The sequence below is a fragment of the Parasteatoda tepidariorum genome, chromosome 4 (assembly GCF_982258835.1).
Source record: "Parasteatoda tepidariorum strain Cologne lab strain chromosome 4, Ptep-v5.0, whole genome shotgun sequence".
Classification (NCBI taxonomy): domain Eukaryota; kingdom Metazoa; phylum Arthropoda; class Arachnida; order Araneae; family Theridiidae; genus Parasteatoda; species Parasteatoda tepidariorum.
The window spans coordinates 77,182,838-77,195,910 of NC_141758.1; the positions used below are offsets into that span (position 1 = coordinate 77,182,838).

Consider the following 13,073-nt stretch of genomic DNA (forward strand, 5'->3'; position numbering starts at 1 on the left):
TATGCGTGCCTTTTGGGAATGTTTTATTGTTATGTAAATGAGCGAGAATGAAACCCTTGGGGGTATTCAGAAAGGGCTGCTGGAATGAACTGCGTGGGTGTGAGAGCCGACTGATTATGATGATTTGTTCCCAGTTTCGTAGAATGGAAATTCATAGAGATGCAAGTTATTTCGCCGTTTTGGAAGATATTGAGTTTTTGAATATAAAAGTTGCCGATCTTGTGATGAATGTCGGTTTCTGAAAATCTCACAAATAAAAATACCGAAAGTATGCACACATTGGAGCGATATTAAAATAGAGTAGAAAAATCGTTGCACTTGCAAAGAAGAATAGCATGGTTTTTGTATTTTGTGAACACATAAAAATACAAAAATGCGAAGAGGTTCAAACTATATTTATGCTATAAATATGTAAATGGTTTATTCAAATTTAAACTATGTGAACTAAATTATTATATTCAAAGCATGTATCATCAAGTTATAGCTGATTTCTGAATAATCATAGTAACTGCGATAATCATAGTAATTATAATGCGTAATTTAAAGAGAGAGATACATAAAAATTATAAAAAAGCAGGGTTGTAAATTTTGGTTTTGTAATTATATTTTATCTCTTCTTATAGCAGTGCGTGATTAAAATAGTCGTAACAAAATTATTAATTAGTTTAATTTAATTGAAAAGATTAGAATTTCCTAATAGTAACAAAATGATGGAGAGTTTTAATATAAATGATAAAAATTTTAAGGAAATAGCTTGTTGTGTTATTATTTAGCCACATTATACTACATATTGATTTCTGCATCACAGAAATTAAATTTTTACTACATTGGTGCTATTGGTAATTTTTCTTAGACTTCAACAAAATTGTACTTTATCGCTCTGACTGATTCCACTCTTGTTAACTTATCTAAAAGATTTTCAATTGAACCGAAGCCTTGGTTTCCATATTGCTTGTCTGAAACCATTATGTTTTGCGAAGAAATTCATTGTTTTGCAGAATGTGAATGTGCATTTTGAAAAATAGCAATATCTTGTTGGAATATATCCCGGCTAGACCCCCTAAGTGTCTTATCGCTACATTCCACTCTATAGATGCTTTTAAAAATCAGTATAAATATTGAAGTAGACATTTCAAAATTATTTTTAAAAAAAACGAAGAAAAAAAAGCCAGTTGAAGACAGAAAAAAGTTCATAATATCCAACTTCCTCACTTTTTAGTTCACTATATCCACAAAAAATAACATTATACGTGTATAGCAAGGCACGGGAACTCACATTTCGTTCACTATATCCGGGAGTTTACTATAAACCATGAAGAACTGTAGCGGGGTTTGACTGTATATATATGTATATATATTTACTGCCGGAGCTTATCAGGCAACCCTATTCTAAGTTAATGACTATCAATGTTCTACTCCATAGCCATGTAGTATTGAACCCAACCCAGAAGACACGGAAACTTCAGGAATCGAACATTGGGACAAACTACCACTCACGTTATTACGTTACATAGAGAGGAAAACCACAAAAATCTACCACGGCAAGCGAATTCCAACCCATGACTCGTCTACTATTGAGGATGTTTTACATCAGTACTGTGGTCAGTATGAGTCATGAGCAGAATTCGTGTCAACCAGTCATCACTGGGATTCGAATCTGAGACATCTCCTGGTGAGGTGAACGCTCTGTTCCCTGTGCCACCACGGTTCTGATTACTACATTACCCCAAAGTGAAGCTTAAGCATTTAAAACGCTTTTCAAAACGAACATTTTGAAGAGGTATCTGTAACTAGTTCGAATATATGCCGCCTAGTCTATCTAAATATCCATACACGACATAAAATATTGTTCTAACAATCGCCGATAGGGAATAGATACATTATATTTCGAAATAAAATAACTGCATATCACAGGAGATAGTAGACGAAATCATGATGGGCAAAATATGAAATTTTGAAAGGGACTAGAATCATGATGCATACGTAATCTGTTTTTGGAATCAGGGATATTAAATACAACAAAACAATTCTGGCATTTATGAAGCACACATGCTATGAAGACTGAATTATGATGATGAGAGTTTTGATGAATATGAAATCATGATAGAGAAATGGTAAAATCAGTTCTGAAATTTCAGATAAACTATTCATCGAATCAAAGTATTTCCTAATAACTCTATTTTAGTTTGCGTAATGTTTTGTGTTATATGGCGGCTCCACACCAAAGACAATATGAAGGGACAATTTCATAGGTGTTTTTATAAATACGAATAAAACTATTTTTAGGTATTAATATTTGGTACAAAGATATTTTGGAACTTTCGAGTAATATATTAATTACTTGTATTAACGGGACCTTGGCCAAAGAACGGGACAATTAAGAGGGGGGGTTGAATTCCCTAATTCTTAAGTTTGGCAACAAATTTTTCCTAGTTATAAAGAAACTTTTGTAAGTTATTTGTAGTAGTTTTGTAGAAACTCTGATGATTGGAACTCGAAGTAATTGTAATTAAAATTTCGCTTCTTATCTGAAATATTAATTGCTTGGTTACTTCATGTGCGGTACTAAGTAATCAGGGGTCTGTCGAGGCCGAATTTACTACCGTTTAGCGGTACCTTCACAAATTCAACTTTAGGACAAAAAGTAGTTTCACAAATTCAATTTTAGGAAAAACGAAAGTTTCACAAAATACTTTTTCTTAAAATTTTATTTTTGTATCCCTTAAGAAACGATAAATCCATATTTTTTGTGCTGATATTTTAATATAATTTTTAATTTTTCACAAATTATGCCTAAATTTTCACAAAATAGATACCTTTCAGAAAAACCTAGACAGACCCCTGGTAATGTAATTGGGTACCCGCAAACGTGGGTATCGAACCCAATTGGTCCCTATATCATGGCGTTTTCTTATGCCACGAGTTAATATAGTTTGACATCCACGTGTGACGTCGTCGCTTGAAGATACCCAATAAAATCTGATAAAAAAAACTGACACAGCTTGATTATAAACCAAACCAATAAACCAGCTCTTTTCAATTGTCTTCTTTTTCTCGAGTTGCAGGAATCCAATTGCCCTGCTATTAAGTTCGGTAATAAATAATAACTGATCCAAAGCTAACTCTTAAACGTTATTAGATTGTAGCAACTCTGTTAGTTAGAGCAGAGATAATTCATGTTTTATATGTAATATGAGACATTTATAGGAATCTCTTTGTTCAACTTTGAAAACATCAACAATTTGCATACAAATCAATACTGATTTGATTAAAACTTTAAAATTTTATAAAAGAAATTCATTTACATGTATAACTGACCTTAAATTCGTTTGTGCCCTTTGAAAACCTTCTACATTAAATTTAGATCATCTTCCAAAAAGAGTTGATATAGTGCTTTCTCGCAAGGCTCTACCTGATGAAAAGAATAAGCCCACGATGCATGTATTATTCTTTTTTTCTTCTGATTCACGTTTTTTAAAAGTTTTATCGCTGTTGACAGCCTAGCTTGACGGATGGTGGGTAATCCTTTCCTTCAATGCCGCTGATTGCCCCGCACATTAACACCGGTGCATACCTACGATGATAATCTGTACCTTACTCAGCCTTTGGCGCTATTTGTATCGAAATTATCTGCCGACTTATCTTTTTGGAGGGCACCCTCGCCTTTACACGTTAAACTTGGAACTAAAAGTGGAAATGGGTAGGCAAGTTCAAGAAGAAAAGAGTTTGTATTCCTCATCTTATCCCAACCTAACGAGAGAGAAAAAAAGAAGCTTTTTAAGCTTTTGGCTCATTAAGATTTTGATTAGTTTTTGTGCCAAAAACAGTGGAAGCAGCTGAAATATGAGATTAAAACTGACTGTTGTCGTGGATTCGGTATCGAATTTTTCTGTTTCAATTTTTAATTTCGGGAAGAATAGGGATTATTTTTGGAAAAGGGAAAAAGAGAAGAAAAAAAAAGTCTTACAAAAGTAATTACGGAGACAAATTATAGAAGACTTCCTCACTTGATCTACAACAAAGATTGTGAGTCATTTGTTAGAACAGAGGGAGAAAAGTCTGTCTTTTTTCATTTTTTTCAAGAGACATTTGTATTAAATAAAACAGTTTGGCAAAGAACACCGGAATGCCTCTGAAGTTTTGAAAAATGATCAGTCGAATATTTTGCATTTATGTTGATTTATGTGTGAAGAATACAAAAGGAATTCATATGTATTATTTAACCTCACATAAAAAATACACCAATTAACAAATATTTTTAGATTTAGATTAGATTTTCATTGTTGAGAATGACATAGCAACAATCAGTGGTTTACAAATTCCAGCCACCACGATTCCTAAATTTTACTATTTTGTGCGCCTAGTATTTTAGCAAAATTTAACCTTAAAAAATCCCCCTGAAAATCCAAACTGGTCATAACGCCAACAAATTTTGACTGAAAATGTAACCATGAATAATGTAACTCGGACCTCTTATATTTTTTTGCGTGTTTTGTAGATTATTCCCATCAAATATTACGTAGACGCAGGATTTACATAGCTTTAATAATATTAATTTTGTTTATAGTATCTCTTATAATTTTGTGCGAGTTCAACGATTACTCACATCGAACATTGCGTGGACGTCGACCTCATAGCTTTTATAATACTATTTTGTTAACGTTTGTCTCGTTGCATATATCCCCAAGTCACAAAATACGCAAGTAATAGCATCTTCATACTTATATCTTCATTTCTTTTAATTTTAAACGCTGTATTTCATCTTGAAAGACATTTTTTTAAATCTCTTCAAAAATTTATGTCTAGAAATTGGCGACAACTTTTATAAAAGTAGCAAATAATATATTTTTTTTCGTTTTTTGGCTTCATAAAATCGTTGCTTTAACAAAAATAAGAATATGGTTTGACTTGCAAAGTATACAGCATAATTGATCAATATTATTGGTTAAGCCTGTTGCAATATTTTAATACCTACATTTGTTGCTTCATAATAAACAAAGCAATAATTATAGTAGAAATACGCATATTTTATTGCAAAACGTTTGTGATTTGAAAATTTAAAACTAGCATCAATATTTTTATCTCTGCAGCGGAGTTACTAATTTATCAAACGTGCATGAATATCTTCAATAAAAATTGTGGCTTTACATTTACATTGATTACTTCATGATAAGAAATATTTTCACAATTTATTATAATTGCTTTATGAAGCAATATTTTTAAGAATGTAGAAGCATGCGTATTTTAAATTCAAAGCGTCTCTGTCAATATTTTGGAAATGTTAACTTCATCAATAACAATGTTAACTACATTTTCAAAATAGTAATGGCGTAACTGGTTTGCTAAACGTGTCTTAATATTAAAAAAAAAAAAAAATAAAAAACTATGGCTTTAGAATGACATCGATAGCTTTATGATAAACAAAGCAATATTTTCAAGAGTCTAAGCATGTATATTTTAATACAAATAATAAATATAGCAATGGCGCAACTGGTTTACTATATAAATGTGTATCAATATTTTCAATTAAGACTGTGGCCTTATGCAGGCTCAATTAGAGTCATGATTGGAAAAAAATGCTAGGTATCTGGCTAAAAAAAGTCCCAACTTTTGTAATGTTAAACTATAAAAGATATAATATCTTGTATTGAACTAATATCAGATCATTTACGAAAAAAAAATATTACCAAAATGTTTGTTTTGTTCTTAACACTTTTTTGAAATTACTTATGCATAACAAAGATATACATTTCATCAACAATACTTTACCTGTGAAACATCCAAGCCATTCAGAGGTAAGCACTGTTCTTCAGCCCGCTCTACAGCTCCAGATTTTTTACCTAACCTAGTCGCTTCCCTGGCCAAATATAGATCTAAGACAGGAATGCCTCTAGTTCGAACATCACTTTCCGTCAAGGAATTCAACATGAGCATCACCCACACGGGTCTTTTCTTCTCCCAGTTGCCTGAAAAATAAATAAATAAACTACTTGACCATTTCAATAATGCCGAAATTCAACCTACATTGAGAAAATTGAATATTTAATCTTGTTTTTTTAATTGGATATTTGCAAATAACGTCATCGTAGGCAGATCGTAGTTTGTTTACTCTAAAGCCAATCAGGTTGGACGCACAAGCGTGACGTCGCTTGCAGGTATCCTATTAAATCCGATTTAAATCACATGGTTAGGTATAGTCACTTCACTTCTTCTCGAGTTGCAAATGCAATTAAAAAAAAATTTTTTTTATAAATTTGTGAATAAATTTACTTCTATGCATGCTAAATATTTCATTTTCTTTAATTATAATAAATAATAATTCAAGGATATCAAATTAATTTAAATTTTTTTTATGATCAGCTATAGACAGTTACTGTCGGCACTAATTCAACAGCGTGGAGAGAATTCGAGTTGAATATTTTTATAAATGGTAAAACCGAGTTTCAATTCAGTGAATACTTTATTGGATTTAAATCTTGATTTACTATCTTAAAATAAATAAATCAAATTAAAAACAGTACTAAAAGTGAAAATTTATGCCTAACTAGCTGGTTATGATATTCACCAAAACTGCGGCAAATGATGATCGATGATAACGCCAAAAGTTAGGAGTAAAAATATTGTGAGAATTATTATCCAAGTCTCGGTCCACTCACAATTACACATTGTGGAAAAAAAAATTTGTTGCATTTATACAAATATTTCCTCCCGGTTAATTCGGGCGTGGGGATATCCAATCTTAAATTAGTTTTACCCTAAAGCGACAGTATTTTTCTAAATGACATTTTAAGGCTATTTTTTGTCGAAATGTGTATGTTTCAAAACGTTATATATTACAATGTGTTGCGTAAATGTTGCTATGAACTTCTAGGAGAATTGGGGCACATCACCAGTATCAAAATTGCATAAAAACCCATGCCTTGAAATGTCGTCGTACGAGACTTAGGGCGCTTCCCTATTTTGACCTGTTCAGAACTAAAAAAAGATTACTTCTTAATAGGGAAGCACCCTAGCGGCGTATGATGACATTACTTGACATTTTCTATGCAGTTTTAATCCTGGTATTGTGCCCTAACTAGCTTGAACTTAGTCTCAACATTTAAGCTACTCATTGCTATATAGAACGTTTTTAAACTTGTGCATTTCGACAAAAAATAGAATAAAATGTCATTAAAAAAAACTATAACTTGGTCAGCGAAATCAATTGGACATTTGACAGCAGATTGTGAAAATATCCGAGATCCAATAAAAAATCTCACGCATCAGAGAAAAAAAAGTTCGCCAATGTGATTGTTTGTTTTCTATTTTAATTTTTTTTTAATTTTATTATTTTTTAAATTTTTATTTTATTATATTTTTTAACGTACTCTTTTTGATGGCAATTTTGAACGCAATTTTTGATGGTGTAGATTCGTTTCCAAATTAAATATTTAAAATTGGGAAGATATATTCTATTTTTTTCACCATAATAAAACTGCTCATCATTAGTTTGTTTTAGTTTTAACAATTGACTAGGTATCTATTTTAAAAAAAAATAAAAATACATGTATTCGAAAAGATCTCAAGATAGAAGAGATGTTATCTCTTCTTTTCTTAACTCATTCCAGGAAGTAAATGAATTTTTTTTTAAATCTTATTGTTAGCCAGTTTCTATTTTTAAATTATTGTTTACACAAACAATCCTTACTGCAAAAAAGCAAAGGAGAAAAGCAATTTAGCCAGTTCTTTCGGTCGTTAACGTTGTATAACAGTTTAGAGAAAATAATTCAGTCGCTATATAGTTTTGAATTAAATTTGATCCCTATTTATATTATTATACTATATTTCATACGGAGAAGACGAGTAAAGATATACTTAGTGGTTTTACTATTTTATAGTGCTGTCACTAAGGGCAATTCCACCATTTGCGAATGCCATATTTGTAGACCTAAAAAGAATATAGCTCAGTTAAAAAAAAAAAAAAATCCAGAAGCTCTTATAAAATTTGTTAAAAAAAATCTTGCTGTCATTTACACTTACTCCATTTTTTATTAGCCTTAATAAGTTTAAAAAAAAAAAAACTTTTTAAAAACTAAAAACACGAGGTACAAAGGACGTAGTGCACAGTGTTACAAATGTAACTGTCAGTTTTTAATTTCTAAAAAGAAAATTAAATTTCTGAAACTTAATTACAAAAAATTAGAGCAAGATACCAAAAATTATTTTAACAATAATTCTTAGAACTACTTGACTTTTTTCTGACACATAAGCAAATTAAAAACTGAACTATACGTTTGCATTTCATTTTAATTACATTTATAACGCTATATATTTTCTTAAAAAAATATTTATTCCTTATTGCTGAGTTTTTTCGGCAAACGTTATTTTCCGGCAAAATATTATTTTGAAAATTGCTTGCTTCAAAACTGAATTCTGTACAAGGGAAACATTTTTGATTAAATTCCTTAGCGACTTCAGATGGAAAAAAAAACTCTCCCTCTATATATATAAATAAAAAATAGAGTGTTTTTTCCTTATTCTTGTAAAAAAACCAAAATAAAGCGGGAAAACTGTCACTTCTGCTAAACTTCGTTCGCGTGATAAACAAAGTTGACATGCCGCAAGGATGAAAGAAAAAGCATCCTGGCTCTGCATCAAAGAAAATTATGTCAAAGTTGCGAACAGTAAACCCCAAGAACAGCTGTATAATAGCAATTTATTAGTTGAAACCTTTTTGCTCATGTGAATCTATCTTATATTAAAACATTTAGAAGTGCTTGATTAAAATAGGATTGTTTATGCGAAAATAACAATAAGTCCTTCTTTAAATGCCTCTTCGTCTGAATGAAGAATGAATTTCCTTCCTTCTTCTGATATATCTTTCTATAATTGACTTGTCTTTTTCTGTGAGTGACTTTTCGAAGTTAACTCAGAGCAACGTACCAATTCAAATAATAAAAAAAATTAAAAACTTTCACATTTAAAACAAGTAACTATTTTATAAATAATCATTAACCCTTTTGCTTTACGCCATTAGAAGTTCATTTAGTGTTGCATACCAAATCAAAAAAAAAAATTTTTCTGTAAAAAATCATGTCATTATTTTAGAAATAATAAATAGCCTTTTTAGGGTGCATGCCTTTTGAAGTTTATTCAGTGTAGAGTACCAATTCAAAAAAAATTATTTTTTTAGTTAAAATTTATGTCATCAATTTTACAAACTACCAATAACCGTTTTGCTGCATGACTTTCGAAATTATATCTTCGAAAAATTCAATGCCAATATTTATTCGGCAAATATTGAGCATTAATTTCCAAAGATTAAAATTTTGTAAAAGTTTAATAATAATATATTTATTTTATGATCGAGACATTTAACAATAAACCTGGAGATAGCACAGTTATTCCTATAGAAAAACAATTATCGAAAAAGTTACAAAATCGCACAAATTTATTATTAAGATTAAAATAAATTATTTTTACAGCTATTCAAATAACTATCACATTACAAAATTTTGTTACTTATAAGTATTCATTACTCTGTAAAAAATTCCGAATCAAATTACGGTATAAAGTCTCTGAAACTTTGGGTGCATCATCCGTAAAATCCATTTTTACAGTAAAATATCATACCGTAAACTTTACAGTAATATTTATTTAATTAGAGTGATTTTGCGATTATTACTGTACAGTATTACCGTAATTTTTATTACTGTAAAAATTATGGTATATCAGATTTTTGTTCCGTAATATGTTCCGGTAAATATGGATTTTACTGTATAAGTGCAAGCACCTTGAGTGCTGGTACTTTTCACCGTAATTTGGAATGGAAATTTTTTAAGTATATAAGAAAATTAAAACTATTATAAAAGTTGTTATTAAGGAATTAATATTTAAAATTTCATTCAATATTTATTAAAATTCAATCATTTGGAGTCAGCGTCAAGAGAAATTTCGTTATACGCAACCGTAAATTAACTCACTCTAAGAAATTACTTTATACAATATGTGAAATAATTCTTTTTTGAAAGATTTATAATTACTATATAAAATAACGTACCAGCCATTGCCTTAAAGAGATATTCAGCAAAAAGTCCTCTATGTTCATCTTCCATCCAGTTTGGAATCATAAGCTTCACATAGTCCAGGTGCCGTTTTAATCGACGATAAAGCTCTTCGGGAAGAATATCTGATAGAGACTTCCCTGTAGTTGAAAAGCAAAAGATATAATATCTACAGAAACACTTTCTTCACACTTGACACTTATTGAACTATTAATAAGATGCAAAATGAATTATTGCGTAACCCTACAAAAGTATTGTTTTTCTTAGCAGTGAGAAATTTTTAAATTTATCTGGAATAAAATTGATGAGTTGGAATTGAAGATTGAAACAGTTTTTTATTGCCAAAAGTCCAAGATTCGAATCCCAGTGGTGGCTGATTGATACGAATTTTGCGCTCTGCTCGTGCCGGTTACAGTGCTGATGTAAATTATCTTCAGTTGCAGGCAGATCATGGGTAAGAATTCCCTTGCAGTCAATTCCACACAATTCAATTCAATTTCACTATTATAATTTACAATTATATAACTTGAAGCTTAAAAATATTTCAAACGTAAATACTGATTGATACCAAACCATGATTGATATGAATTTTGCGCTCTGCTCGTGCCGGCTACAGTGCTGATGTAAATTATCTTCAGTTGCAGACAGATCATGGGTAAGAATTCCCTTGCAGTCAATTCCACACAATTCAATTCAATTTCACTATTATAATTTACAATTTTATAACTTGCAGCTTAAAAATATTTCAATCGTAAATACTGTTCACTTCATCGTAAAAGTAATATAGTAGAAATTCATGGGAGTTTACGAAGATGATATTAACAAAAAATTTCAATTTCATTACCGGGACTACTTATTCAATTGCAATTACACATTAAATATTCAAACAAGAGATTTCAAAGTTATAGTTCTTATTACTACCCCTTTAGTAAAAAAATACAAAACTTAAAAGTTAATTTTACCGAATAAATAGTTTTTATACCAACCAAAGAATTACCAAATTTTACATAGTTTACCAAATTTTAAAACTATTTTATATAACAAAAACATATTTTATTGTTAATTTTACCAAAATATTACCAAAGCTCTTCGGTGAAAATGACCGAGATTTTTGGTGTAGTAACACAGTAAATTTTACCATATTCTGGTAGACCATACTTTTTTCTCAGTGTATACTATAATTAAATATATCGTGTATATATTTAAATGTCATATATATTTTTGAAGGTTTAATATATTTAAACATTATGCATGTTTAAATGTTACTATAATTTAAGCGTATACAACACATCTATTCCATGTCAGTAATATTCTCGCTGATACACTTACCCGTTGGTAACATCTGACAGCTAGCAAGCTGTGCCACTGTTTCAGGATCGGATAAGTCAAGCTCAAAAAAGACACTGTCAGCTCTTTCGAAAGACTTCTTGGCTGGAAAAGGAATGTGGTCCCATACCATAGTGTACGGTACATGGATCGTACCGAAGAAATACACCGGTGGTACTCTCTCAGACAATGTCCATAGAAATGAGGTATCCTGAAATTAATATCAAGAATTTAAATCTTATTTCTCGTCAGTACTTTCTTCTCTGCATCCTTGTAGGAATTTCAAATAGCGTTAAACCATGATATCGTGAAAAAATTTTGCTGCAACATTAAAATTGGGAGAAGTCTAACTATATTATCGTGAAAATTAATAAATTTTAATTTGATTACATGATAATATGGTTCAATCTGAAAGGCTACATGGTTCAATTTTGCTCTTTTTCGAACATAAAACTTAATAGAAACTGTTTCGAAAGAACAAAAGTACATAATGCAATTGGATTACTCTAATTAAAATAAAGTGAAATTGTGAAATTACACCAATAAGATTACGCTAAATTTTTAGTTGCTGAAATTTTTTTTAATATTTGCTTCGTTTGGAATATGAAGTGCTGCTTTCTTTTTTTTTAATGCTAAATTGGAAGGAAAAAAAATTAACTTCAGAAGCTTATAAAATAATCAAAAATAAAGGACCAAACTGTTTTTTCGCTGCACAGAATTATCTGTAATCTCTAAAGAAAGAAAAAAATGTCAGCTTACTAGTTTCCTTATCTTGAATGATTAAAGCTGGAAAAAAATTTCACTGATAATTTGTGTGAAATTTGAAAATTTTCATGTATTGCCTCTGGCACAGCATTGTGTTGGTTTAAAATATCGAGTTTTGGAAAATTATTTTAATCCACTATTTTGCGTATTTAAACTTTTTCCAGAAAATAAAAAAGGATTAATTTTTAGAAGAGTTTAAGAAGGTGTAATTTCGTTTAACTTTCTATTTCAATTTATATGCATGGTTCTAAATATTTACTCTAGAGTATTCTTATTTCCAAAACTATTTATATGTATAAAAAAGGTTCTATTTTAAACCCATTATCAAATTTCGCGTAATGCTTTCGCTAGTACGAAGTCTTCCTAACGAATTTAAACAGTTAAGAAAAACGTATCACAATAAAAAAAAAATTGACTCATTTGGGGGGTGTTTCGTAAACAACACCCTTACACTTTTCTAACATGACCCAAACTGAATTTAAAAAACTATGAATGCTGACGAATCACTATTGAAGAAGATAATAAATATTAAAACCTGTTTGACTTTCAGAAGAAACGGTGGAATTGATAGGTGATTATCAGCGATGTTTCAAACAGAAAAACTAATTTCGATATTTTTAATCCTATCTTTATCATTCAGGATTCTTCAATTTTCTATAACCTTATTATTTTTTTTAATTTTCTTAAATATTAAGTGACCTCTAATGTGAATAGTTTTTTGACTGGACAAGGCATTTAAAATTTTATATTAAAGGTGGTCATTGCGATACACCATACATACCAGATTTGTACAAATTTACTTAATTCAAGTCGTACAAATACATTCAATAAATAAACCATCAAATTTAGAGAAGAATACAATTTTACAATTATAATATACAATAAAAATTTTAGAAATTAGATCATGTGGCCTAGGCATGTGGTAAAATATATTTCACC

The 13,073-nt window shown here is 30.0% G+C and overlaps 1 protein-coding gene across 2 annotated transcripts in view; it reads right to left on the minus strand.

The window, feature by feature from the left end:
- LOC107443668 (metalloprotease TIKI2) overlaps positions 1–13,073 on the minus strand; it is a 93,935-nt gene that overhangs the window by 50,302 nt on the left and 30,560 nt on the right. For both annotated transcript variants that reach the window (XR_015433142.1, XM_043051304.3), the window contains exons 3-5: positions 11,373–11,580; positions 10,040–10,183; positions 5,770–5,966 (exon numbers count right to left, since the gene is read on the minus strand). Coding sequence is in view for 1 of the 2 variants with exons in the window: in XM_043051304.3 (XP_042907238.2) it covers positions 5,770–5,966; positions 10,040–10,183; positions 11,373–11,580 (549 nt within the window). In the remaining variant the exon portion in view is untranslated. The remainder of the gene's footprint in view (positions 1–5,769; positions 5,967–10,039; positions 10,184–11,372; positions 11,581–13,073) is intronic.